Here is a 26899-nt window from a genome sequence, read left to right on the forward strand (position 1 = left end):
ATATGATAATTGTATTTTTCTATTTAAACGCTTCGCCCTCACCTCTCCCTTCCCCCATTCAGAGGAGAGAAAAGAAGAGAAAACTCTTCAATCAATAATTGTTGCCCATATTTCCTAAATTCTTTGCTTCTACTTATTCCAGGAATTAATTTATTGGGACGTGTAAGTTGGCAGAAGTTGTTGTTAGAAATATATATTTTTTAGAAGTTATCTAGTCCTTAAAAATCATTTCCATTGCAGATAATGAACGTGAAATAATTAGATCCTTAGTAGGACAATCCATCTTGACTCCTTTAAAGAAAATAAAATGGCAAAACAAAATTCAGCCTCTCAGCAACAAATGTGATAACCGGTTCCCAAAATTCCCTAATTTCCCGGCAGTCCCAATACATGAGATAGATCTGCCACCTCTGAGTTACACTTGGGACATTTAGAATATTTAATATATCCACTCTTCTACATAAAAGCCGTGGGACGGTGCAACCTGTGAATAACCATAAATTGGAACATTCTCCCATGTGACGTAGAGAAGAACATTATCAGAATTTACAATTATTTCCTATTGTGTAAGATAACTCCAAGATCTGATTCCAGAATTTATTCTCTTCTGCAAGACAATTCATCAAATGTTTTTATAGGGAACTAATTCTGCCTTTACAGATTTCAGTTGACAATAAATAAATCCATGAAAAGATATGTTCACCCAAAACGAAAAACAAGGGTGAAGACTGAATAGAACGTCTTGTCTGCAAATATGGAAAGAAATCTGAAACCTCTAATCCTACTTGTATAACAAATCCCTCTATTAATATCTGTGACAATAATTACCGTATATAATCGAGTATAAGCCGACCCGAGTATAAGCCGACCCCCCTAATTTTGCCACAAAAAAATGGGAAAACTTAATGACTCGAGTATAAGCCCAGGGTGGGAAATGCAGCAGCTACCGGTAAATGTCAAAAGTAAAAATAGATACCAATAAAAGTAAAATTAATTGAGACATCACTAGGTTGTGTTTTTGAATATCCATATTGATTCAGGAGCCCCATATAATGCTCCATAAAGTTTATGATGGGCGCCATGCTCCATATTAACCCCTTCCCGACCTGTGACACAGCGTATGCGTCATGAAAGTCGGTGCCAATCCGACCTGTGACGCATATGCTGTGTCACAGAATGATTGCGTCCCTGCAGATCGGGTGAAAGGGTTAACTCCAATTTCACCCGATCTGCAGGGACAGGGGGAGTGGTAGTAAAGCCCAGGGGGGGTGGCTTCACCCCCCCGTGGCTACGATCGCTCTGATTGGCTGTTGAAAGTGAAACTGAGAATCAGAGCGATTTGTAATATTTCACCTATTAAAACTGGTGAAATATTACAATCCAGCCATGGCCGATGCTGCAATATCATCGGCCATGGCTGGAAACACTGGTCTGCACCCCCCCACCGCCACCGATCCGATCCCCCCCCCCAGTCCTCCGATCAGTCCGGTACACAGTTCCGCTCCCCTCCGTCCTCCTGTCCGCTCCCCCTGTTCTCTTGTCCGCTCACCCCCGTGCTCCAATCCCACCCCCGTGCTCCAACCACCCCCCCTGCACTCCGATCCACCCCCTGCCCTCCGATCCACCCCCCCTGCACTCCGATCCACCCCCCGGTGCTCCAATCCACTCCCCCTGTGCTCCGATCCACCCCCCCCCCCCGTGCTCCGATCCACCCCCCGTGCTCCGATCCACCCCCCCCACGTGCTCCCCCCCCCACCCCATCATACTTACCGAGCCTCCCGTGGTCCGTCCGTCTTCTTTCCTGGGCGCCGCCATCTTCCAAATGCCATCTTCTGCCGGCCGACAGATTAGTTTCAAGTGCATTTTGATCACTGTGACCCATCACAGTGATCAAAATAAAAAAAATACTAAATGACCCCCCCCTTTGTCACCCCCATAGGTAAGGACAATAATAAAATAAAGACATTTTTTTTTTTCTTCCACTAAGGTTGGGGTAAGAACTAGGGTTAGGGTTAGGGTTAGGGTTTCGGTATGTGCACACGTATTCTGGTCCTCTGCGGATTTTTCCGCAGCGGATTTGATAAATCCGCAGTGCTAAACCGCTGCGGATTTATCGCGTTTTTTCTGCGCATTTCGCTGCGGTTTTACATCTGCAGTTTACTATTGGAGCAGTTGTAAAACCGCTGCGGAATCCGCAGAAAGAAGTGACATGCTGCGGAAACCCCTGCGTTTCCGTGCAGTTTTTCCGCAGCATGTGTACAGCGATTTTTGTTTCCCATAGGTTTACATTGAACTGTAAACTCATGGGAAACTGCTGCGGATCCGCAGCGTTTTCCGCAGCGTGTGCACATACTTTTAGAATTAGGCTATGTGCACACGGTGCGGATTGGCCGCTGCGGATTCGCAGCAGTGTTCCATCAGGTTTACAGTACCAAGTAAACTTATGGAAAACCAAATCCGCTGTGCCCATGGTGCGGAAAATACCGCGCGGAAACGCTGCGTTGTATTTTCCGCAGCATGTCAATTCTTTGTGCGGATTCCGCAGCGTTTTACACCTGTTCCTCAATAGGAATCCGCAGGTGAAATCTGCACAAAAAACACTGGAAATCCGCGGTAAATCCACAGGTAAAACGCAGTGCCTTTTACCTGCAGATTTTTCAAAAATGGTGCTGAAAAATCTCACACGAATCCGCAACGTGGGCACATAGCCTTAGGGTTAGGGTTGGAATTAGGGTTAGGGTTGTGATTAGGGTTATGGCTAAAGTTGGGATTATGGTTAGGGGTGTGTTGGGGTTAGTGTTGGAGGTAGAATTGAGGGGTTTCCACTGTTTAGGCACATCAGGGGTCTCCAAACGCAACATGGCGCCACCATTGATTCCAGCCAATCTTGTATTCAAAAAGTCAAATGGTGCTTCCTCACTTCCGAGCCCCGACGTGTGCCCAAACAGTGGTTTACCCCCACATATGGGGTACCAGCATACTCAGGACAAACTGCACAACAATTATTGGGGTCCAATTTCTCCTGTTACCCTTGTGAAAATAAAAAATTGCTTGCTAAAACATCATTTTTGAGGAAAGAAAAATGATTATTTATTTTCACGGCTCTGTGTTGTAAACGTCTGTGAAGCACTTGGGGGTTCAAAGTGCTCACCACATATCTAGATAAGTTCCTTGGGGGGTCTAGTTTCCAAAATGGGGTCACTTGTGGGGGGTTTCTACTGTTTAGGCACACCAGGGGCTCTGCAAACGCAACGTGACGCTCGCAGACCATTCCATCAAAGTCTGCATTTCAAAACGTCACTACTTCACTTCCGAGCCCCGGCATGTGCCCAAACAGTGGTTTACCCCCACATATGGGGTATCGGTGTACTCAGGAGAAACTGGACAACAACTTTTGGGGTCCAATTTCTCCGGTAACCCTTGGGAAAATAAAAAATTCTGGGCTAAAAAATTATATTTGAGGAAAGAAAACGTATTTATTATTTTCACGGCTCTGCGTTATAAACTTCTGTGAAGCACTTGGGGGTTCAAAGTGCTCACCACACATCTAGATAAGTTCCTTTCAGGGTCTAGTTTCTAAAATGGGGTCACTTGTGGGGGTTTCTATTGTTTAGCCACATCAGGGGCTCTGCAAACGCAACATGACGCCCGCAGAGCATTCCATCAAAGTCTGCATTTCAAAACATCACTACTTCACTTCCAAACCCCGACGTGTGCCCAAACAGTGGTTTACTCCCACATATGGGGTATCAGCGTACTCAGGACAAACTGGACAACAAAATTTGGGGTCCAATTTCTCCTATTACCCTTGGGAAAATAGTAAATTCCAGGCTAAAAAATCATTTTTGATGAAAGAAAAATTATTTTTTATTTTCATGGCTCTGCGTTATAAACTTCTGTGAAGCACCTGGGGGTTTAAAGTGCTCAATATGCATCTAGATAAGTTCCTTGGGGGGTCTAGTTTCCAAAATGGGGTCACGTGTGGGGGAGCTCCAATGTTTAGGCACACAGGGGCTCTCCAAACGCGACATGGTGTCCGCTAACAATTAAAGCTAATTTTCCATTCAAAAAGTCAAATGGCGCGCCTTCCCTTCCGAGCCCTGCCGTGTGCCCAAACAGTGGTTTAGCCCCACATATGAGGTATCGGCATACTCGAGAGAAATTGCCCAACAAATTTTAAGATCCATTTTATCCTATTGCCCATGTGAAAATGAAAAAATTGAGGCGAAAAGACATTTTTTGTGAAAAAAAAGTACTTTTTCATTTTTACGGATCAATTTGTGAAGCATCTGAAGGTTTAAAGTGCTCACTGTGCATCTAGATAAGTTCCTTGGGGTGTCTAGTTTCCAAAATGGGGTCACTTGTGGGGGAGCTCCAATTTTTAGATACACAGGGGCTCTCCAAAAGCAACATGGTGTCCGCTAAAGAGTGGAGCCAATTTTTCATTCAAAAAGTCAAATGGCGCTCCTTCCCTTCCAAGTCCTGCCATGCGCCCAAACAGTGGTTTACCCCACATATGAGGTATCAGCGTACTCAGGACAAATTGGACAACAACTTTCGTGGTTCAGTTTCTCCTATTACCATTGGGAAAATAAAAAAATTGTCGCTAAAAGATCATTTTTGTGACTAAAAAGTTAAATGTTCATTTTTTCCTTCCATGTTGCTTCTGCTGCTGTGAAGCACCTGAAGAGTTAATAAACTTCTTGAATGTGGTTTTGTGCACCTTGAGGGGTGCAGTTTTTAGAATGGTGTCACTTTTGGGTATTTTCAGCCATATAGACCCCTCAAACTGACTTCAAATGTGAGGTGGTCCCTAAAAAAAATGGTTTTGTAAATTTCGTTGTAAAAATGAGAAATCGCTGGTCAAATTTTAACCCTTATTACTTCCTAGCAAAAAAAAATGTTGTTTCCAAAATTGTGCTGATGTAAAATAGACATGTGGGAAATGTTATTTATTAACTATTTTGTGTCACATAACTCTCTGGTTTAACAGAATAAAAATTAAAAATGCGAAAATTGCGAAACTTTCAAAATTTTCGCCAAATTTCCGTTTTTATCACAAATAAATGCAGAATTTATTGACCTAAATTTACCACTAACATGAAGCCCAATATGTCATGAAAAAACAGTCTCAGAACCGCTAGGATCCGTTGAAGCGTTCCTGAATTATTACCTCATAAAGGGACACTGGTCAGAATTGCAAAAAACGGCCAGGTCATTAAGGTCAAAATAGGCTGGGTCATGAAGGGGTTAAAATATGCCCCATATAATCCTGCATAAAGGTTAATAATGGCCCCATAAGATGCTCCATAGACACATTTGCCCAATATAATGCTGCACAAATGCTGATTATGGCCCCATAAGATACTCCATAAAGATATTTGCCCCATATAGTGCTGGACAAACCTTGATTATGGTCCTATAAGATGCCCCATACAGACACTTGCCCCATATAGTGCTGCACAAATGTTATCGCCCCATAGATGTTCCATACAGACACTTGCCCCATTTGCTGTTGCTGCGATAAAAAAAAATAAATCACATTCTCACCTCTCCATCGGTCAGGCCCCCAGCACTTTCAATAGTCACCTGCTCCTTGTTCCGGCGCCACTCCATATTCAGCATCTTCAGCACTGACGTTCAGGCAGAGGGCATGCACTAACCACGTCACCGCGCCCTCTGACCTGAGCTGTTGTGAATTCTGCTCTTGGGCTCCCTCCGGTGGTTATGAGTGGTAGTGCTGCTGTCTGTGGATCGCAGCATTTATCAGGTGTGTTCACTTTTTGCAATTTAGACTCAACTATTTAGTCCTGCTTGATCCTTTAGTCAGTGCCAGTTGTCCATTGTTTTTGGAGGATTCACATCCCTTTCTGGTCTCTCCTGTTTGCTGTGCTTTTCAACAAAGATAAGTCCTGGCTTTGTTTCTGCTGTCCACATGCTGTGGGCCTTATAGTTCAGTGCATTTTCATGTTTTGTCTTGTCCAGCTTGTCTGTGAAAGGATTTTTTGCAGCCAAGCGGTATCTCTGGAGATGCAGATATACCCTCCATGTCTTTAGTCAGATGTGGAGTTTTGTATTTTCTGTGGTGGATATTTTCTAGTGTTTTAATACTGACCGCATAGTTCTCTGTCCTATTCTTTCTTTTTAGCTAGTAAGGCCTCCTTTGCTAATCCTGATTTCAGTCTGCGTTTGTCATTTCCCTCTCCTCTCACAGTCAATATTTGTGAGGGGCTGTCTATCCTTTGGGGATTTTCTCTGAGGCAAGATAGTTTTCCATTTCTATCTTTAGGGGAAGTTAGTCCTTAGGCTGTGTTGAGGTGTCTAGGGAGTGTTAGGTACATCCCACGGCTATTTCTAGTTGCGCTGCTAAGTTGAGGGTCTGCGGTCAGTACAGGTACCACCTTCTCCAGAGTACGTCACATGCTGCTCCTAGGCCACCAGATCATAACAGTACAACTGGCCAACAATGAGTTAATTGCATCTCAGAAGAAGGGAGGAAAGGTTTTGAGCCATTTTTTTTTCCTTAGCCTGTTTTGTCTTTTCCTACCTCTTAATCTCTGGGTGGCTGCAGAACCTAGTAATAACATGAATGTTCAGGAGTTAGTTTCTCGTGTGGATCAGCTTGCTGCTAAGTTACAGGGTATTTCAGATTATATTGTTCAGACTCCTGCCTTAGAACCTAAGATTCCCACTCCTGATTTATTCTTTGGTGACAGATCCAAATTTTTGAGTTTCAAAAATAACTGTAAACTGTTTTTTGCATTGAGACCCCGGTCCTCTGGTGATCCCATTCAGCAGGCTAAAATCATATCCCTGCTGCGTGGTGACCCACAGGATTGTGCATTTTCCCTGGAAACTGGCAATCCTGCTTTGCTTAATGTTGATTCTTTCTTTCAAGCATTGGGGTTATTGTATGATGAGCCTAATTCTGTGGATCAAGCTGAGAAGATCTTGTTGGCCCTGTGTCAGGGTCAAGAAGCGGCAGAATCGTATTGCCAGAAATTTAGAAAATGGTCTGTACTGACTAAATGGAATGAGGATGCCTTGGTGGCAATTTTCAGAAAGGGTCTTTCTGAATCCGTTAAAGATGTTATGGTGGGGTTCCCCACGCCTGCTGGTCTGAGTGATTCTATGTCTCTGGCCATTCAGATTGATCGGCGCTTGTGCGAGCGCAGAGTTGTGCACACTGTGGCGTTGTCCTCTGAGCGGAGCCCTGAGCCGATGCAGTGTGATAGGATTTTGTCTAGAACTGAACGTCAAGGATTCAGGCGTCAGAATAGGTTGTGTTTTTACTGCGGCGATTCTGCTCATGTTATTTCTGATTGCCCTAAGCGTACAAAGAGAATCACTAGTTCTGTTACCATCAGTACTGTACAACCTAAATTTCTGTTATCTGTGACCTTGATCTGCTCATTATCATCATTTTCTGTCATGGCATTTGTGGATTCAGGCGCCGCTCTGAACTTAATGGACTTAGAATTTGCCAGACGTTGTGGTTTCCCCTTGCAACCTTTGCAGAACCCTATTCCTTTAAGGGGCATTGATGCTACACCGTTGGCTATAAATAACCCTCAGTTTTGGACACAGCTGACCATGCGCATGGCGCCATCCCATCAGGAAGATTGTCGTTTTCTGGTGTTGCATAATTTGCATGATGATATTGTGCTGGGTTTTCCATGGTTACAGGTACATAATCCAGTGTTAGATTGGAGATCTATGTCTGTGACTAGTTGAGGTTGTCAGGGGGTTCATGGTCACGTTCCTTTGATGTCAATTTCCTCTTCCCCCTCTTCTGAAATTCCTGAGTTTTTGTCAGATTTCCAGGATGTATTCGACGAGCCCAAATCCAGTTCCCTTCCACCGCATAGGGACTGTGATTGTGCTATTGACTTGATTCCAGGTTGTAAGTTCTCTAAGGGCCGACTTTTCAACCTGTCTGTGCCAGAACATGCCACTATGCGGAGCTATATTAAGGAGTCTTTGGAGAAGGGGCATATTCGGCCATCTTCTTCACCATTGGGAGCAAGTTTTTTTTTTTTTTGCCAAGGATGGATCCTTGAGACCCTGTATTGATTATCGCCTCTTGAATAAGATCACGGTCAAATTTCAATACCCTTTGCCTTTGCTTACTGATTTGTTTGCTAGGATTAAGGGGGCTAGCTGGTTTACTAAGATTGACCTTCGAGGGGCAAATAATCTTATTCGTATTAAGCAGGGGGACGAATGGAAAACTGCATTTAATACGCCTGAAGGCCATTTTGAATACCTTGTGATGCCATTCGGACTCTCTAATGCCCCATCTGTGTTCCAATCCTTCATGCATGATATCTTTCGGAGTTATCTTGATAAATTCATGGTTGTATATTTGGATGATATTTTGATTTTTTCCAATGATTGGGAGTCTCATGTGAAACAGGTCAGGATGGTATTTCAGATCCTCCGTAATAATGCTTTGTTTGTGAAGGGGTCAAAGTGCCTCTTTGGAGTGCAGAAGATTTCTTTTTTGGGTTTCATTTTTTCTCCCTCATCTATAGAAATGGATCCGGTTAAGGTTCAGGCCATTCATGATTGGATTCAGCCCACATCTGTGAAGAGCCTTCAGAAATTCTTGGGCTTTGCTAATTTTTATCGTCGTTTCATTGCCAACTTCTCCAGTGTGGTGAAACCTCTGACCGATTTGACGAAGAAAGGCGCTGATGTGACGAATTGGTCCTCCGCGGCTGTTTCAGCCTTTCAGGAGCTTAAACGCCGATTTACTTCTGCCCCTGTGTTGCGTCAGCCGGATGTTTCTCTTCCAATTCAGGTTGAGGTTGACGCGTCTGAGATTGGGGCAGGGGCCGTTTTGTCTCAGAGGAATTCTGATGGTTCCTTGATGAAACCGTGTGCCTTCTTTTCTCGGAAGTTTTCGCCTGCGGAACGCAATTATGATGTCGGCAATCGGGAGTTGTTGGCTATGAAGTGGGCATTTGAGGAGTGGCGACATTGGCTTGAGGGGGCCAAGCACCGTATTGTGGTCCTGACCGATCATAAGAATCTGATTTACCTCGAGTCTGCCAAACGGCTGAATCATAGACAGGCTCGATGGTCCCTGTTTTTCTCCCGTTTTGATTTTGTGATTTTGTGGTCTCGTACATTCCTGGTACTAAGAATGTTAAGGCGGATGCCCTCTCTAGGAGTTTTTTTCCTGATTCCCCTGGGGTTCTTGAGCCGGTCGGCATTTTGAAGGAAGGGGTGATTCTTTCTGCCATCTCCCCTGATTTGCGACGGGTTCTTCAGGAATTTCAGGCTGATAAGCCTGACCGCTGACCTGTGGGGAAACTGTTTGTTCCTGATAGATGGACTACTAAAGTGATTTCTGAGGTTCATTGTTCTGTGTTGGCTGGCCATCCTGGGATTTTTGGTACCAGAGATTTGGTTAGTAGGTCCTTTTGGTGGCCTTCTTTGTCGCGGGATGTGCGTTCTTTTGTGCAGTCCTGTGGGATTTGTGCGCGGGCTAAGCCTTGCTGTTCCCGCGCTAGTGGGTTGCTTTTGCCATTACCGGTCCCCGAGAGGCCCTTGACACATATTTCTATGGATTTTATTTCCGATCTTCTTGTTTCCCAAAAAATGTCGGTTATCTGGGTTGTCTGTGACCGATTTTCTAAGATGATTCATTTGGTGCCTTTGCCTAAATTGCCTTCTTCTTCTGATTTGGTTCCGTTGTTTTTTCAGCATGTGGTGCGTTTGCATGGTATTCCAGAGAATATTGTGTCCGACAGAGGTTCCCAGTTTGTTTCTAGGTTTTGGCGGGCCTTTTGTGCCAAGCTGGGCATTGATTTGTCTTTTTCTTCTGCATTTCATCCTCAGACAAATGGCCAGACTGAGCAAACTAATCAGACCTTGGAGACCTATTTAAGATGCTTTGTGTCTGCTGATCAGGATGATTGGGTGGCTTTTTTGCCATTGGCCGAGTTTGCCCTTAATAATCGGGCTAGTTCGGCTACTTTGGTTTCGCCTTTTTTTTGTAATTTTGGTTTTCATCCTTGTTTTTCTTCTGGGCAGGTTGAGCCTTCTGACCTTCCTGGTGTGGATTCTGTGGTCGACAGGTTGCAGCAGATTTGGGCTTATGTGGTGGACAATTTGGTGCTGTCTCAGGAGGAGGCTCAACGTTTTGCTAATCGTTGTCGGTGTGTTGGTTCCCGGCTTCGGATTGGGGATCTGGTTTGGTTATCTTCCCGTCATGTTCCTATGAAGGTTTCTTCCCCTAAGTTTAAGCCTCAATTTATTGGTCCTTATAGGATTTCTGAGATTATTAATCCGGTATCCTTTCGCCTGGCGCTTCCGGCCTCGTTTGCTATTCATAATGTTTTCCATAAATCTTTGTTGCGGAAATATGTGGAGCCCGTTGTTCCCTCTGTTGATCCTCCGGCCCCTGTATTGGTCGATGGGGAGTTGGAATATGTTGTTGAGAAGATTTTGGATTCTCGTTTTTCGAGGCTGAAGCTTCAGTACCTTGTCAAGTGGAAGGGTTATGGCCAGGAGGATAATTCTTGGGTTTCTGCCTCTGATATCCATGCCGTTGATTTGGTTCGTGCCTTTCATCGGGCTCATCCTGATCGGCCTGGGGGCCCTGGTGAGGGTTCGGTGACCCCTCCTCAAAGGGGGGGTACTGTTGTGAATTCAGCTTTTGGGCTCCCTCCGGTGGTTGTAGAGGGTAATGCAGTTGTGCCTGAATTGCAGGAGTGGACATGTGTTTCTACTAATTGCAGGACTGACTGGGGTATATAGCTTTGCTGGATCCTTTAATCAGTGCCAGTTGTCCATTGTTCTTTAAGGATTCACTTCCCTGCTGGTCTCTCCAGTTTGCTGTGTTTTTCTACAAAGATAAGTCCTGGCTTTGTTTTTTCTGTCCACCTGCAGTGGACCTTATAGTTCTGTGCATTTTCATGTTTTTGTCTTGTCCAGCTTGGTCTGTGAAGGATTTTTTGCAGCCTAGCTATTTCTCTGGAGATGCAGATATACCCCCCATGTCATTAGTCAGATGTGGTGATCCGTATTTTCTGCGGTGGATATTTTCTAGTGTTTTTGTACTGACCGCATAGTACTCTGTTCTATTCTTTCTTTTTAGCTAGTATGGCCTCCTATGCTAAAATTTGATTTCATATCTGCGTATGTTATTTCCCTCTCCTCTCACAGTCAATATTTGTGGGGGGCTATCTATCCTTTGGGGATTTTCTCTGAGGCAAGATAGGTTTCCTGTTTCTGTCTTTAGGGGTAGTTAGATCTTAGGCTGTGCCGGGGGGTCTAGGGAGAGTTAGGTACCCCCCACGGCTGCTTTTAGTTGCGCTGCTAGGTTCAGGGTTTGCGGTCAGTACAGGGACCACCTTCTCCAGAGTACGTCTCATGCTGCTCCAAGGCCACCAGATCATAACAGATTGGGTGGCTTTCTTGCCATTGGCCGAGTTTGCCCGTATTAATCGGGCTAGTTCTGCTACCTTGGTTTCGCCTTTTTTTTTTAATTTTGGTTTTCATCCTCGTTTTTCTTCAGGGCAGGTTGAGCCTTCTGATTGTCCTGGTGTGGATTCTGTGGTTGACAGGCTGCAGCAGATTTGGGCTCATGTGGTGGACAATTTGGTGTTGTCTCAGGAGGAGGCTCAGCGTTTTGCTAACCGTCGTCGGTGTGTTGGTTCCCGGCTTCGGGTTGGGGATTTGGTCTGGTTGTCTTCCCATCATGTTCCTATGAAGGTTTCTTCCCCTAAGTTCAAGCCTCGGTTTATTGGTCCTTATAGGATTTCTGAGATTATCAATCCAGTGTCTTTTCGTTTGGCCCTTCCAGCCTCTTTTTCCATCCATAATGTTTTCCATAGATCTTTGTTGCGGAAGTATGTGGTGCCCGTTGTTCCCTCTGTTGATCCTCCGGCCCCGGTGTTGATTGATGGGTAGTTGGAGTATGTGGTTGAGAAGATTTTGGATTCTCGTTTTTCGAGGCGGAAGCTTCAGTATCTGGTCAAATGGAAGGGTTATGGCCAGGAGGATAATTCTTGGGTTGTTGCCTCCGATGTTTATGCTGACGATTTGGTTCGTGCCTTTCATTTGGCTTGTCCTGATCGGCCTGGGGGCTCTGGTGAGGGTTCGGTGACCCCTCCTCAAGGGGGGGTACTGTTGTGAATTCTGCTCTTGGGCTCCCTCCGGTGGTTATGAGTGGTAGTGCTGCTGTCTGTGGATCGCAGCATTTATCAGGTGTGTTCACTTTTTGCAATTTGGACTCAGCTATTTAGTCCTGCTTGATCCTTTAGTCAGTGCCAGTTGTCCATTGTTTTTGGAGGATTCACATCCCTTTCTGGTCTCTCCTGTTTGCTGTGCTTTTCAACAAAGATAAGTCCTGGCTTTGTTTCTGCTGTCCAAATGCTGTGGGCCTTATAGTTCAGTGCATTTTCATGTTTTGTCTTGTCCAGCTTGTCTGTGAAAGGATTTTTTGCAGCCAAGCGGTATCTATGGAGATGCAGATATACCCTCCATGTCTTTAGTCAGATGTGGAGTTTTGTATTTTCTGTGGTGGATATTTTCTAGTGTTTTAATACTGACCGCATAGTTCTCTGTCCTATTCTTTCTTTTTAGCTAGTAAGGCCTCCTTTGCTAATCCTGATTTCAGTCTGCGTTTGTCATTTCCCTCTCCTCTCACAGTCAATATTTGTGGGGGGCTGTCTATCCTTTGGGGATTTTCTCTGAGGCAAGATAGTTTTCCGTTTCTATCTTTAGGGGAAGTTAGTCCTTAGGCTGTGTCGAGGTGTCTAGGGAGTGTTAGGTACATCCCACTGCTATTTCTAGTTGCGCTGCTAAGTGTTGTGTATTCTGTTGTCGAACTCCCTCCTGTGGTCGTGAATGGTACTTCGGCGAGTTCTGTCCATGGACTCCCTCTGGTGGCTATGAGTGAAGCTGCTGCTTCTGAGGTTCCTTACACAGGTGACGTGGGTTATCCTTTGGTTGGCTGCTCTATTTAACTCCACTCAGATCGTTACTCCAGGCCAGCTGTCAATGCTCCTGTGCTGGTTCAGTCGCTCTTGGATTTTTCTGGAGACCTGTCTCTTCCTGCAAGAAGCTAAGTCCCCGTTTGTTATTTTCTGTTCATGGTTTTCTTGTCCAGCTTGCTTTCATGATTTTGTCTTGCTAGCTGGAAGCTCTGGGATGCAGGGTGGTGCCTCCGCACCGTGAGTCGGTGCGGGGGTCTTTTTGCACACTCTGCGTGGTCTTTTGTAGTTTTGTGCTGACCGCAAAGATACCTTTCCTATCCTCTGTCTATTTAGTTAGTCTGGCCTCCCCTTTGCTAAAACCTGTTTCATTTCTGTGTTTGTGACTTTCATCTTTACTCACAGTTAATATTTGTGGGGGGCTGCCTTTTCCTTTGGGGAATTTCTCTGAGGCAAGGTAGGCTTTATTTTCTATCTCTAGGGCTAGCTAGTTCTTAGGCTGTGTCCGAGGCATCTAGGCCTGTTAGGTAGGCCCCACGGCTATTTCTAGTGTGTGTGATAGGATTAGGGATTGCGGTCAGCAAAGTTCCCACTTCCCAGAGCTTGTCCTGTGAGTTTAACCATCAGGTCATTCCGGGTGCTCCTAACCACCAGGTCATAACAGTACAGCTGGCCCAAAGTATTAATGCATCTCAATAGAGGGATAAGAGAAGCTCTGAGACCATTTTTTTTTCTTTGCACTGTGTTTTGTCTTTCTTATCCCCTAGACCTTTGGGTGGTTCAGGACACAGGTGTAGGTATGGACATTCAAGGTCTGTCCTCTTGTGTGGATCATCTCACTGCAAGGGTACAAAACATTCAAGATTTTGTGGTTCAGAATCCTATGTTAGAGCCTAGAATTCCTATTCCTGATTTATTTTCTGGAGATAGAGCTAAGTTTCTGAATTTCAAAAATAATTGTAAACTGTTTCTAGCTTTGAAACCCCGCTCCTCTGGTGACCCCGTTCAACAAGTAAAAATCATTATTTCCTTGTTGCGTGGTGACCCTCAAGACTGGGCATTTTCCCTTGCGCCAGGAGATCCTGCATTGCGTGATGTTGATGCGTTTTTTCTGGCGCTTGGATTGCTTTATGATGAACCAAATTCAGTGGATCAGGCAGAGAAAATCTTGCTGGCTTTGTGTCAGGGTCAGGATGAAGCGGAGGTGTACTGTCAGAAGTTTAGAAAATGGTCTGTGCTTACTCAGTGGAATGAGTGTGCCCTGGCGGCAATTTTCAGAAAGGGTCTTTCTGAAGCCCTTAAGGATGTCATGGTGGGATTTCCCACGCCTGCTGGTCTGAATGAGTCTATGTCCTTGGCTATTCAGATCGATCGGCGCTTGCGTGAGCGCAAAGCTGTGCACCATCTGGCGGTATTCTCTGAGCATAGGCCTAAGCCTATGCAGTGTGATAGGACTTTGAACAGAGCTCAGCGGCAAGAACACAGACGTCGGAATGGGCTGTGTTTTTACTGTGGTGAATCCACTCATGCTATCTCCGATTGTCCTAAGCGCACTAAGCGGTTCGCTAGGTCTGCCACCATTGGTACTGTACAGTCTAAATTTCTTTTGTCCGTTACTCTGATTTGCTCTCTGTCTTCCTATTCTGTTATGGCATTTGTGGATTCAGGCGCTGCCCTGAATTTGATGGACTTGGAGTTTGCCAGGCGCTGTGTTTTTTTCTTGGAGCCCTTGCAGTATCCTATTCCATTGAGAGGAATTGATGCTACGCCTTTGGCCAAGAATAAGCCTCAGTACTGGACTCAATTGACCATGTGCATGGCTCCTGCACATCAGGAGGATATTCGCTTTTTGGTGTTGCATAATCTGCATGATGTGGTCATTTTGGGGTTGCCATGGCTACAGATCCATAATCCAGTGTTAGATTGGAAATCTATGTCTGTGTCCGGCTGGGGTTGTCAGGGGGTACATGGTGATGTTCCATTGTTGTCTATTTCGCCTTCCACTCCTTCTGAAGTCCCTGAGTTTTTATCAGATTACCGGGATGTATTTGAAGAGCCCAAATCCGGTGCCCTACCTCCTCATAGGGATTGCGATTGTGCTATTAATTTGATTCCTGGTAGTAAGTTTCCTAAGGGCCGTCTGTTTAATTTATCTGTGCCAGAGCACGCCGCTATGCGGAGTTATATAAAGGAATCCTTGGAGAAGGGTCATATTCGCCCGTCGTCGTCACCATTGGGAGCAGGGTTCTTTTTTGTGGCCAAGAAGGATGGCTCTTTGAGACCTTATATTGATTACCGCCTTCTTAATGAGATCACAGTCAAATTTCATTATCCTTTGCCGCTGCTGTCTGATTTGTTTGCTCGGATTAAGGGGGCTAGTTGGTTCACCAAGATAGATCTTCGAGGGGCGTATAATCTTGTGCGAATTAAACAAGGCGATGAATGGAAAACAGCATTTAATACGCCCGAGGGCCATTTTGAGTACCTGGTTATGCCATTCGGGCTTTCTAATGCTCCATCTGTGTTTCAGTCCTTTATGCATGACATCTTTCGAGAGTACCTGGATAGATTCATGATTGTATATTTGGATGACATTTTGGTCTTTTCGGATGATTGGGAGTCTCATGTGAAGCAGGTCAGAATGGTGTTCCAGGTCCATCGTGCGAATTCCTTGTTTGTGAAGGGGTCAAAGTGTCTCTCTGGAGTTCAGAAGGTTTCATTTTTGGGTTTCATTTTTTCCCCTTCTACTATCGAGATGGACCCTGTTAAAGTTCAGGCCATTTATGATTGGACTCAGCCGACATCTGTGAAGAGCCTGCAGAAGTTCCTGGGCTTTGCTAATTTTTACCGTCGCTTCATCGCTAATTTTTCTAGCATTGCTAAACCGTTGACTGATTTGACCAAGAAAGGTGCTGATGTGGTCAATTGGTCCTCTGCGGCTGTAGAGGCTTTTCAGGAGTTGAAGCGTCGTTTTTCTTCTGCCCCTGTGTTATGCCAGCCAGATGTTTCGCTCCCGTTTCAGGTCAAGGTTGATGCTTCTGAGATTGGAGCAGGGGCTGTTTTGTCACAAAGAAGTTCTGATGGCTCGGTGATGAAACCATGTGCCTTCTTTTCTAGAAAATTCTCGCCTGCTGAGCGCAATTATGATGTTGGCAATCGAGAGTTGTTGGCCATGAAGTGGGCATTCGAGGAGTGGCGACATTGGCTTGAAGGAGCTAAACATCGCGTGGTGGTCTTGACGGATCACAAGAATCTGACTTATCTCGAGTCTGCCAAACGGTTGAATCCTAGACAGGCTCGATGGTCGCTCTTTTTCTCCCATTTTGATTTTGTGGTTTCATACCTTCCGGGATCTAAGAATGTGAAGGCTGATGCCCTGTCAAGGAGTTTTGTGCCTGACTCTCCGGGTGTTCCGGAGCCGACGGGTATTCTTAAAGAGGGGGTAATTTTGTCTGCCATCTCCCCTGATTTGCGGCGCGTGCTGCAGAAGTTTCAGGCTGATAGACCTGACCGTTGTCCAGCGGAGAAACTGTTTGTCCCTGATAGATGGACTAGTAGAGTTATCTCTGAGGTTCATTGTTCGGTGTTGGCTGGTCATCCTGGAATCTTTGGTACCAGAGACTTGGTGGCTAGATCCTTTTGGTGGCCTTCTTTGTCACGGGATGTGTGTTCTTTTGTGCAGTCCTGTGGGACTTGTGCTCGGGCTAAGCCCTGCTGTTCTCGTGCCAGTGGGTTGCTTTTGCCCTTGCCGGTCCCGAAGAGGCCCTGGACGCATATTTCCATGGATTTTATTTCGGATCTCCCTGTTTCTCAAAGAATGTCGGTCATTTGGGTGGTTTGTGATCGCTTCTCTAAGATGGTCCATTTGGTACCCTTGTCTAAATTGCCTTCCTCCTCTGATTTGGTGCCATTGTTTTTCCAGCATGTGGTTCGTTTGCATGGCATTCCAGAGAACATCGTCTCGGACAGAGGTTCCCAGTTTGTTTCGAGGTTTTGGCGGTCCTTTTGTGCTAAGCTGGGCATTGATTTGTCTTTTTCTTCGGCTTTCCATCCTCAGACTAATGGCCAAACCGAACGAACTAATCAGACTTTGGAAACATATCTGAGATGCTTTGTTTCTGCTGATCAGTATGATTGGGTGTCCTTCTTGCCTTTGGCTGAGTTTGCCCTTAATAATCGGGCCAGCTCGGCTACTTTAGTTTCTCCTTTTTTCTGTAATTCTGGTTTCCATCCTTGTTTCTCTTCAGGGCAGGTTGAGCCTTCGGACTGTCCTGGTGTGGATACGGTGGTGGACATATTGCAGCAGATTTGTACTCATGTGGTGGATAATTTGACATTGTCCCATGAGAAGGCTCAACGTTTCGCTAACCGCCGGCGCTGTGTTGGTCCCCGACTTCGTGTTGGGGATTTGGTTTGGTTGTCATCTCGTCATGTTCCTATGAAGGTTTCCTCTCCTAAGTTTAAGCCTCGTTTCATTGGGCCATATAAGATTTCTGAAGTTCTTAATCCTGTGTCATTTCGTTTGGACCTTCCAGCTTCTTTTGCCATCCGTAATGTGTTCCATAGGTCATTGTTGCGGAGATACGTGGCGCCTATGGTTCCCTCCGTTGATCCTCCTGCCCCGGTGTTGGTCGAGGGGGAGTTGGAGTATGTGGTGGAGAAGATTTTGGATTCTCGTGTTTCGAGACGGAAACTCCAGTACCTGGTCAAGTGGAAGGTTTATGGTCAGGAAAATAATTCCTGGGTTTTTGCCTCTGATGTTTATGCTGCTGATCTAGTTCGGGCCTTTCATTTGGCTCATCCTGATCGGCCTGGGGGCTCTGGTGAGGGTTCGGTGACCCCTCCTCAAGGGGGGGTACTGTTGTGAATTCTGTTGTCGAACTCCCTCCTGTGGTCGTGAATGGTACTTCGGCGAGTTCTGTCCATGGACTCCCTCTGGTGGCTGTGAGTGAAGCTGCTGCTTCTGAGGTTCCTTACACAGGTGACGTGGGTTATCCTTTGGTTGGCTGCTCTATTTAACTCCACTCAGATCGTTACTCCAGGCCAGCTGTCAATGTTCCTGTGCTGGTTCAGTCGCTCTTGGATTTTTCTGGAGACCTGTCTCTTCCTGCAAGAAGCTAAGTCCCCGTTTGTTATTTTCTGTTCATGGTTTTATAGTCCAGCTTGCTTTCATGATTTTGTCTTGCTAGCTGGAAGCTCTGGGATGCAGGGTGGCGCCTCCGCACCGTGAGTCGGTGCGGGGGTCTTTTTGCACACTCTGCGTGTTCTTTTGTAGTTTTGTGCTGACCGCAAAGATACCTTTCCTATCCTCTGTCTATTTAGTTAGTCTGGCCTCCCCTTTGCTAAAACCTGTTTCATTTCTGTGTTTGTGACTTTCATCTTTACTCACAGTTAATATTTGTGGGGGGCTGCCTTTTCCTTTGAGGAATTTCTCTGAGGCAAGGTAGGCTTTATTTTCTATCTCTAGGGCTAGCTAGTTCTTAGGCTGTGTCCGAGGCGTCTAGGCCTGTTAGGTACACCCCACGGCTATTTCTAGTGTGTGTGATAGGATTAGGGATTGCGGTCAGCAAAGTTCCCACTTCCCAGAGCTTGTCCTGTGAGTTTAACCATCAGGTCATTCCGGGTGCTCCTAACCACCAGGTCATAACAGCTAAGTTCAGGGTCTGCGGTCAGTACAGGTACCACCTTCTCCAGAGTACGTCACATGCTGCTCCTAGGCCACCAGATCATAACACTGAGCGTCACTGCTGAAGACAGAGCGGCGCCCGGATCAGGGAGCAGGTAAATATCGCGCAGCGCTCCCCCTCCCCGTTATACTCCCCTGCTCCTGGCGCTGTGCAGTCCCTGCTTCTCCGATGCCACAGCTTCATCCTGTACTGAGCGGTCACCGTTACCACTCATTACAGTAATGAATATGTGGCTCCACCTCTATGGGAGGTGGAGCCGCATTTAATTTTCAACATGTTTTGAGGTGATCCTACCACTTCATCAGGACAAACCACAATGATCGTTGTGGTTTGTCCTGATGAAGAGGTGTGATCACCTCCAAATGTGTTGACAAACAAAACCGTATCCATACTGTATCTGTTTCCTTATCATATATTATATTGGATCCTCAGCAGTGCAAGTTTTGTTTACTATCTGTTTGGTGGATCTGCAGCAGCCATCGTTTGCTTTGAAGCTAATAAAGAGGTTGTGATTTTCACAACCCCCCAGATAAGCAAGTCCATTTTTAATACTTCTTTTGTAATCCAGATACGACCCTGTTGCTCTTTTTGTCATTCCAGTTTTTATCTAAATATATCCTGTTTTTACAGGTGATAGTCACATAAGAGTTTCTCTAAGGGTGACGATATCTGATGTTGTGGAATTGAATTGTACGGACTCAGGTGGGATCAGGAACTCACAGCCTTCCCTTTCCCCTGTCAAGCGGTCTGAGGCAGACACCACTGTGTTAGTGTACTGACTCAGGTGGTATCAAGGGGTCTGGGTCTTCCCTTTCCCTGGTCAATTGGTCCGGGGCTGACCTCTCTCTGGGCAGAAGTCACTCAGCCATCAGCCAGTCTGTGCTTCATTTACTATAATGCAGCATTTCTGATTGTGCCGCCGCGTCCCTCCATAGTGGGCTCTCGGTGTTACCAGCTTCCCCTGTCCATAATCTGGAGAAATTTCTGAGATAGGGTGGAGCTACAGGATGGTGTGGAATTAGCACAGGTAAGTGCACTGTGTAAATATTGTATGGGCTAGGCTTCTGGGCTGATACTAGCCACAAGATGTTATACCGAAGCTGGGCTTTAGGCTTCAGGTTCTGACGTTTTGTTTTAGCCACGCTAGCTAGACCTTAGGCCTCCGAGCTAATGTTAGGTCACATGCCTGAGTGATGTCTCATCATTTTACTTCAGTTTGCTGCCTCATGTATTGGCCGTTGCTATTTGGATGTTTTCATGGTTTTGCTGCTCGAGGCCTCATGATTGGTGGTTGAATAACACTCAGATATTTCCACTATTGTTTTACCAGACAAGGTTTAGTCTGACTACTTCATCTATACGAGGGCATATGATTCAGCATATTATCTCCTATATGCACACTGCTCTCCATCTGCGCCTCATGGTGAAATAATTGGCTCCTTCTGGTGGGGCTAGCCTGACAATTGAGATATACCATTCAAAGAAAATGTCCTGAATTCACAGATGGATTACTCTTTTGATGCACTGCTCTGGCTGCTTCTTCTTAGAGTGCAGCTCTGGCCTCGTGCCTTATGTCTCTGAGCGCAGGCTCTGATCTCGTGCCTCATGCCTCTGAGCACGTACTCCTCATGCCTCAGGGCTTCGTACACCTCACACCTTGTACATCTTTTGCCTCCAGGTCTCTGGACTCTAGCTGTGTGCCTCTGACCTCCGGACTTGTGTCTCTGACCTCTGGACTTGGGCCTCGTGCTTCTGTGTTTAGGCCTCATATACCTAGGGACTCATAAACCTCAGGACTCCGAGCCTCTAGCCTTGGCCCTCTCTGCCTTAAACCTTTCTGTCTCGTACGCTTCATGTTTCCTGGCTTTATGCCTCTGGCCTTACGCCTCGGGGCTTCTGCCTCGCACCTTATGTCCCTATCCTCAGTTCTGTTTAGAGGGGCCTCGTGCCTCTGGACCTGGATCCAGCTTCACTTGCCTCATTCTGTCGGACTCGGACCTTAATTGCCTAACTCTGGATTCCATTTTATAGTAAATTCTTGATGTGAAACATATGTCTATTGAGTTCATCCTAGAACATGACATATTGATCCAGGGAAAGGAGTTAAAACCCAGTGAGGCAAATGCTAACTTCAGCAGTGTGAGTAGCTTGCCTTCTTGTAAAGACTAGTGAACCAATGGATGTAGAGCATAATCCACAGCTCTAAGGGATACTGACTTTTTCCAGCACGGAACACTGGTTACGTCCAAATTATTGACGTAGAGATTTATTTGATAATGGCTTGCTCGTCAGTTAAAGTGCACTTTTTTCACCTGGAAAGTGTTCTGCCTGTGGAATCAATGTTTCCATTCAGTGACAGTAAGCAGAGGAATACGTGCGGGCTGGATCTTATATATACATAAGATGAAGGTAAAGGTAAAAGCAATCATTCCATTTCTCTTGTTGGTATCTCAGAAGCCTAAATTGAGCAATTCTTTCATATAAGACTGTACGTTGACTCTTGTTGTATGGTAATTTGTGAATGCATGGGGATTACATATTGCATCAGCCTACTGTAGTTTACTAACCTACACAATTTAGGATAAATACACAGATCATTTGAACAATCGACCAATGAAGATCACGTACCCCACTGTCCTCCAATCATGTTGAAAAATGTTCTAAATGGGAGCTGTGGCTATAAATAGCCTCTGGCTTCCTCTGCCAACAGACCATCTTCAGGAACAGGCAAAGGAACCATTTTCTCCATCTGGTGGAATTAAGGTCTGCTCTTGTGCCCATCGCTGATCCCACACAGACATTTGGAGAACCTCGGTTGGGACTGTACTATATGTGGTTGCCGACTGTAGCTTTATACACATGCTATGGTCGTGATATCTATCGTCCAGATGTTAGGAACTATCTTAAGGACTGTTGTTGCCGGCTGGACCTTGACACACATGCTACGGTCATCATATCTATCTTCTGGATGTGAGGAACTATCTTAAGGATTGTATTTTCCATCTGGAGAGGGAGACGTGGTACGGTCGTTGTATGGAACATGGACTGTGACTATAGACCATACTGGAGGGAGATAGAAAAGCTGTGGGCCAACTATCCTTGGGAGACATTGGGTATGGGAGGCAGTGGAACGATCGGCCCCAGGATGGGATCTTTTGGACTAGAGAAATTGCATTGTGACCATCTAACCGGAATTGCAGTAAGACTATGAATGTAAGGCGTAAAAAATACTTGCATTGTTAACCTGCCTAGGTGATTATTACAATCTTTCTGATCTTCACACCCATATTAGGGTAAAAGTTCCTTTCCAACTCCACTCGTTCCGGGATCAATGTCCCATCACAGAATCGAGTGTCCATAACCTCTAATATTACATTGATCAAGAAAGGCATCCAGGTCCTTCTTATAATTTGTTGGGAATCAAACATTACAACATTATGTTACAGTAAAGAATCCATAGTCTCATTGCTCTTGTATTAATGATTCCATATGTTCTGACAGTAATGATTTGCCCTCTGTGATTGGCGAGAGACCTTCTTTACCTGGACGCCGAGATTGGCCCCTTGTCGCTGTTGCAGACTAAGAACAAAAAGATCAGTGTGAAAATCTTTTGCTGTTCCCTCATATATTTGCACATTGTAGTGGATATGCCTTTAGGCCTTTGATCTACTAAGTTGGTGAGCCTAATTTTAATAATCTGTCCCGTTTACCAAGGAAAGAAAATATGGGATCCAAAAAAATTGGGATATACTGAGTGGATTTAGGACTTTTTTTTTAGACCATTCAAGTATGTTGTAAAAGCGACCCTTATAACAGAGGCCCTAGTGGTGATGTCTGTACTTTTTATAGGAAAAACTTGTTGACACGTTCCGTTTAATACATTAGGGTCTGCTATTTTTACTTTCAAGAGCTTGAAAGATATTTTCTATGTAAATAATTCTACAAATGTCTATTATATAAGAACTGGTATGAGGGCTATCCATGGTTGAGTCTAAGATGGCAGAAAATAAAAGCCCCCTTTTATTACAAGAGTTAGTGAAGTTAACCTTTTAATATCTAGAATATTGGTCATTTTTGGACTTTTGTGTTTTTCTTGTCTTCTTCCAAGACCCATAACTTTTTTTTTTCTTGTCGACAGACGTTTTTGTAGTACAAGTTGTAGTTTTGAATTACACAATTTCTTTAACCATGTAATGAACTAAAAAACAGGAAAAAACTTCTAAGTACGACTTAACGTTGAAAAATGCAATGCTGCCATTATTTTTGGGGTTTTGCTTTTAGAATGTTAATTTTGCTGTAAAAATGTCTGGAGACATAATGTCTCTTTACGGCGATAGCAAATGTTGATAGTTTGTTTATATTTATATAATGAAAAAAATTCTGGCATTCTTGGCATTTTACGTGACCCATTTATTGGGTACCGTAAGTTTTTATTGGTATCATTTTGGCCTGCATAATATTTTTTGCTGGTGTATTATTCCAGTATCTGTTAGAACAAACAAACAGGGTTGAAAATCACACTCTACACATTCATGCTCTAATGTTTGATTGTCAACTGGTTTTGTCTACGTAACTTGCAATTTCTATGTATATTTTATAAATGTTATACAAATATATTTTTAAGAATATTTTATTCAAAACTAATAATTTTTTTTCTTGGCAGATAACGGTACCTTGAGATCAGAGGGACAAGTGACTTCTGCAATTTTTAAATCAGAAGACCTTGAGATCACACAAGATATAACTAAAAAAAATGTCATTACTCCAGATATTTCATCATCCCTTCACAGTAAAGATCTATCATATGATTCTTTTGAACATGTACAAACTTCTGATTCATCACAGACTATTAAGAAAAATGAAAATCGCGAAAGAGGCATTAAAAATCAAACTGCTCTTAGAGCAAAGAAGCCATTGTCAAATGCAGAAAATAGAAATATTTTTTCCCTCAAAATGTCTATTGCTGCTCTAAAAAAAATGCACACAAAGGAGAAAATATTTTTTTGTTCAGAGTGTGGGAAATATTTTAACCATAAATCAAAGCTTGTTAGACATGAGAGAATTCACACAGGAGAAAAGCCATATTCATGTTCAGAATGTGGAAAATATTATACAGATAAGTCAAGTCTTGTTAGACATCAAATATTTCACACAGGAGAGAAGCCCTTTTCATGTTCAGAATGTGGTAAATGTTTTTCAGAGAAATCAAGACTTGTTATACACCAGAGAACTCACACAGGGGAGAAGAAATATTCCTGTTCAGAATGTGGGAAATGTTTTCCAGTGAAATCACATCTTGTTATACACCAGAGAACTCACACAGGGGAGAAGCCGTTTTCATGTTCAGAATGTGGAAAATGTTTTAATCAGAAAACACATTTAGTTGGCCATCAGAGAACTCACACAGGGGAAAAACCTTTTTTATGTTCAGAATGTGGAAAATGTTTTGCTGAGAAATCAAGTCTTGTTTTACACCAGAAAACTCACACAGGAGAGAAGCCATATTCTTGTTCAGAATGTGGGAATTCTTTTACTCGGAAACTCGATTTAGTTGTCCATCATAGAAGTCACACAGGGGTGAAACATTTTTCATGTTCAGAATGTGGGAAATGTTTTGCAGGTAAATCATGTTTAGTTAAACACCAGAGAATTCACACAGGAGAGAAGCCATATTCATGTTCAAAATGTGGGAAATGTTATACAGATAAATCAAGTCTTGCTAGACATCAGATATTTCACACAGGAGAGAAACCATTTTCATGTTCAGAATGTGGGAAATGTTATGCAAATGAATCAAGTCTTGTTATTCATCAGAAAATTCACACAGGGGAGAAACCTTTTTCATGTTCAGAATGTGGGAAATGTTTTGCAGATAAATCAAATTTTGTTAGACATCAGAAACTTCACACAGGGGAAAAGCCATATTCATGTTCAGAATGTGGGAAATGTTTTAATCAGAAATCAGATTTAGTTGTGCATCTGAGAACTCACACAGGGGAGAAACCTTTTCCTTGTTCAGAATGTGGGAAATGTTTTTCAGAGAAATCAAGTCTTGTTATACACCAGAGAATTCACACAGGAAAGAAGCCCTTTTCATGTTCAAAATGTGGGAAATGTTTTAATCAGAAATCACATTTAGTTGTCCATGAGCGAACTCACACAGGGGAGAAACCTTTTTCATGTTCAGAATGTGGGAAATGTTTTGCAGTTCAATCAAATCTTGTTAAACATCAGAAACTTCACATAGGGTAGAAACTATATTCAATGTTTAGAATGTGGGTAATATTTTAAACATAAATCACGTTTAGTTGTCCATAAAGAAAACTCACACAGATTAGAATCTATATATTTTGACAAACTGTACAAGAAAATACATAATAGAGACAGTCAAAGTAACAGCAAATAAGTAAATGATAAAGATAAGCAAGTTAGAACTTATATTAGAATTAAAATACACACAGTTACTAATAGGCATCTCATATCTAAAAAGCAATATAACATTGAATATTTCATGTTGTTATTATTTATATATTCACTATATGGACAAGAGTATTGTGACCCCATCCACTGCCCCAAACCAGAAAAAAAATACCTAACATTTCTTCCTCCTTTTTTCTTAACTCCCAATCTCAGTGATCTGCCATTCTTTACAGGTTCTGTAAATCCTCAATCTCCGTGTCTGAACAAATGTCTTGAGTTTATGTATATTACAATAATAAACATATTAATGTTGTAAATTACTATTTACATCTATGATCCATTCCTTCTTTGTAGGAACATCTCAGGAGATCCATTTTAAGCACTTTCTGTGCTAAGTATAGTAGTTTTTCTCATTATTAGGAACTGATTCCCTTTTCTATACCCCAATACACATATTATTGGGTATAGAGAGGATTTGACTTCAATAGCCTTCCACAATTGTCTCAATAACCTGACCCCCCACACAATTTACACTTTATAGCATAACAATAACATACGATGGGTTAATGTGACATTTAGGACACTCAGGGTCCCTTTTGTTATTCATCTTTGACAATATCTCTGGTGTTAAATTAATCTTATGTACAATGAACAATTCCAAGATGCTAACCTTTGGATTTTTGTAAGACAAATTCTTAGGCCCGAAATTGTTAAGACTGATGTTTCATACACCAGTCTTAATGAGGAAGGTGCAGCAATAAGATGTACCAAATGCAATGCGACGGCACTTAATGAATTTGGGGAATCTTATCAGTAGCTTTCACCTCACGAGAAATAGTACTCCAGTTAGGAATCGGAGTAACAGTTCTGATTTTCTCTCACCTTTCCCTATCCAAAATGTTGGAGTAAGACTATCTCTACAGCGAATAATGCTCACCGGCACTGGAAGCCCCAGATAACCACTACGTAGTAGGATGGAGAGGGAAACATCCAACCACAGATCTTATAGTACTCCCCAAAGCAAGTAGAAAAGGAGACACAGGCAGTGGTGCTCATCTGATAGTGAGAACTTTGTTGTAATCGAGGTAAGAAAAATAGCGTCACTCAATACCAAATAGAGAGCTAACCTTTTATTGAAGCATGAAATTGCTAAACTGGGAAGATGAAAACCCAGCGGGCAACGCCATTTTGTGTGAACACTCACTTTCTCAAGGCACTCACTTTCTCTAAGGTATTTTTCTTACCTGGATTATCTCTACATAAGTCTCATGAACAGAAATATTAGGGCTACATCAACATCACATATTTTATTGTTGTGAATTCAGCTTTTGGGCTCCCTCCGGTGGTTGTAGAGGGTAATGCAGTTGTGCCTGGACCGCAGGAGTGGACAGGTGTATCTACTAATTGCAAAACTGACTGGGGTATATAGCTTTGCTGGATCCTTTAGTCATTGCCAGTTGTCCATTGTTCTTGAAGGATTCACTTCCCTGCTGGTCTCTCCAGTTTGCTGTGTTTTTCTACAAAGATAAGTCCTGGCTTTGTTTTTGCTGTCCACCTGCAGTGGACCTTATAGTTCTGTGCATTTTCATGTTTTTGTCTTGTCCAGCTTGGTCTGTGAAGGATTTTTTGCAGCCTAGCTATTTCTCTGGAGATGCAGATATACCCCCCATGTCTTTAGTCAGATGTGGTGATCCGTATTTTCTGCGGTGGATATTTTCTAGTGTTTTTATACTGACCGTATAGTACTCTGTTCTATTCTTTCTTTTTAGCTAGTATGGCCTCCTCTGCTAAAATCTGATTTCATATCTACGTATGTTATTTCCCTCTCACAGTCAATATTTGTGG

At 43.7% G+C, this 26899-nt stretch overlaps 1 protein-coding gene across 2 annotated transcripts in view; it reads left to right on the forward strand.

Annotated features, from left to right (window-relative positions):
- Positions 1-25371, forward strand: part of LOC138663878 (zinc finger protein 665-like) — a 93615-nt gene extending 68244 nt beyond the window's left edge. For both annotated transcript variants that reach the window (XM_069750243.1, XM_069750242.1), the window contains exon 7: positions 23298-25371. In XM_069750243.1, coding sequence (XP_069606344.1) covers positions 23298-24886 — 1589 coding nt within the window. In that variant the 3' untranslated portion in view covers positions 24887-25371. The remainder of the gene's footprint in view (positions 1-23297) is intronic.
- Positions 25372-26899: the final 1528 nt, after the last annotated feature.

Source organism: Ranitomeya imitator, chromosome 2 (genome assembly GCF_032444005.1).
Source record: "Ranitomeya imitator isolate aRanImi1 chromosome 2, aRanImi1.pri, whole genome shotgun sequence".
Lineage (NCBI taxonomy): Eukaryota > Metazoa > Chordata > Amphibia > Anura > Dendrobatidae > Ranitomeya > Ranitomeya imitator.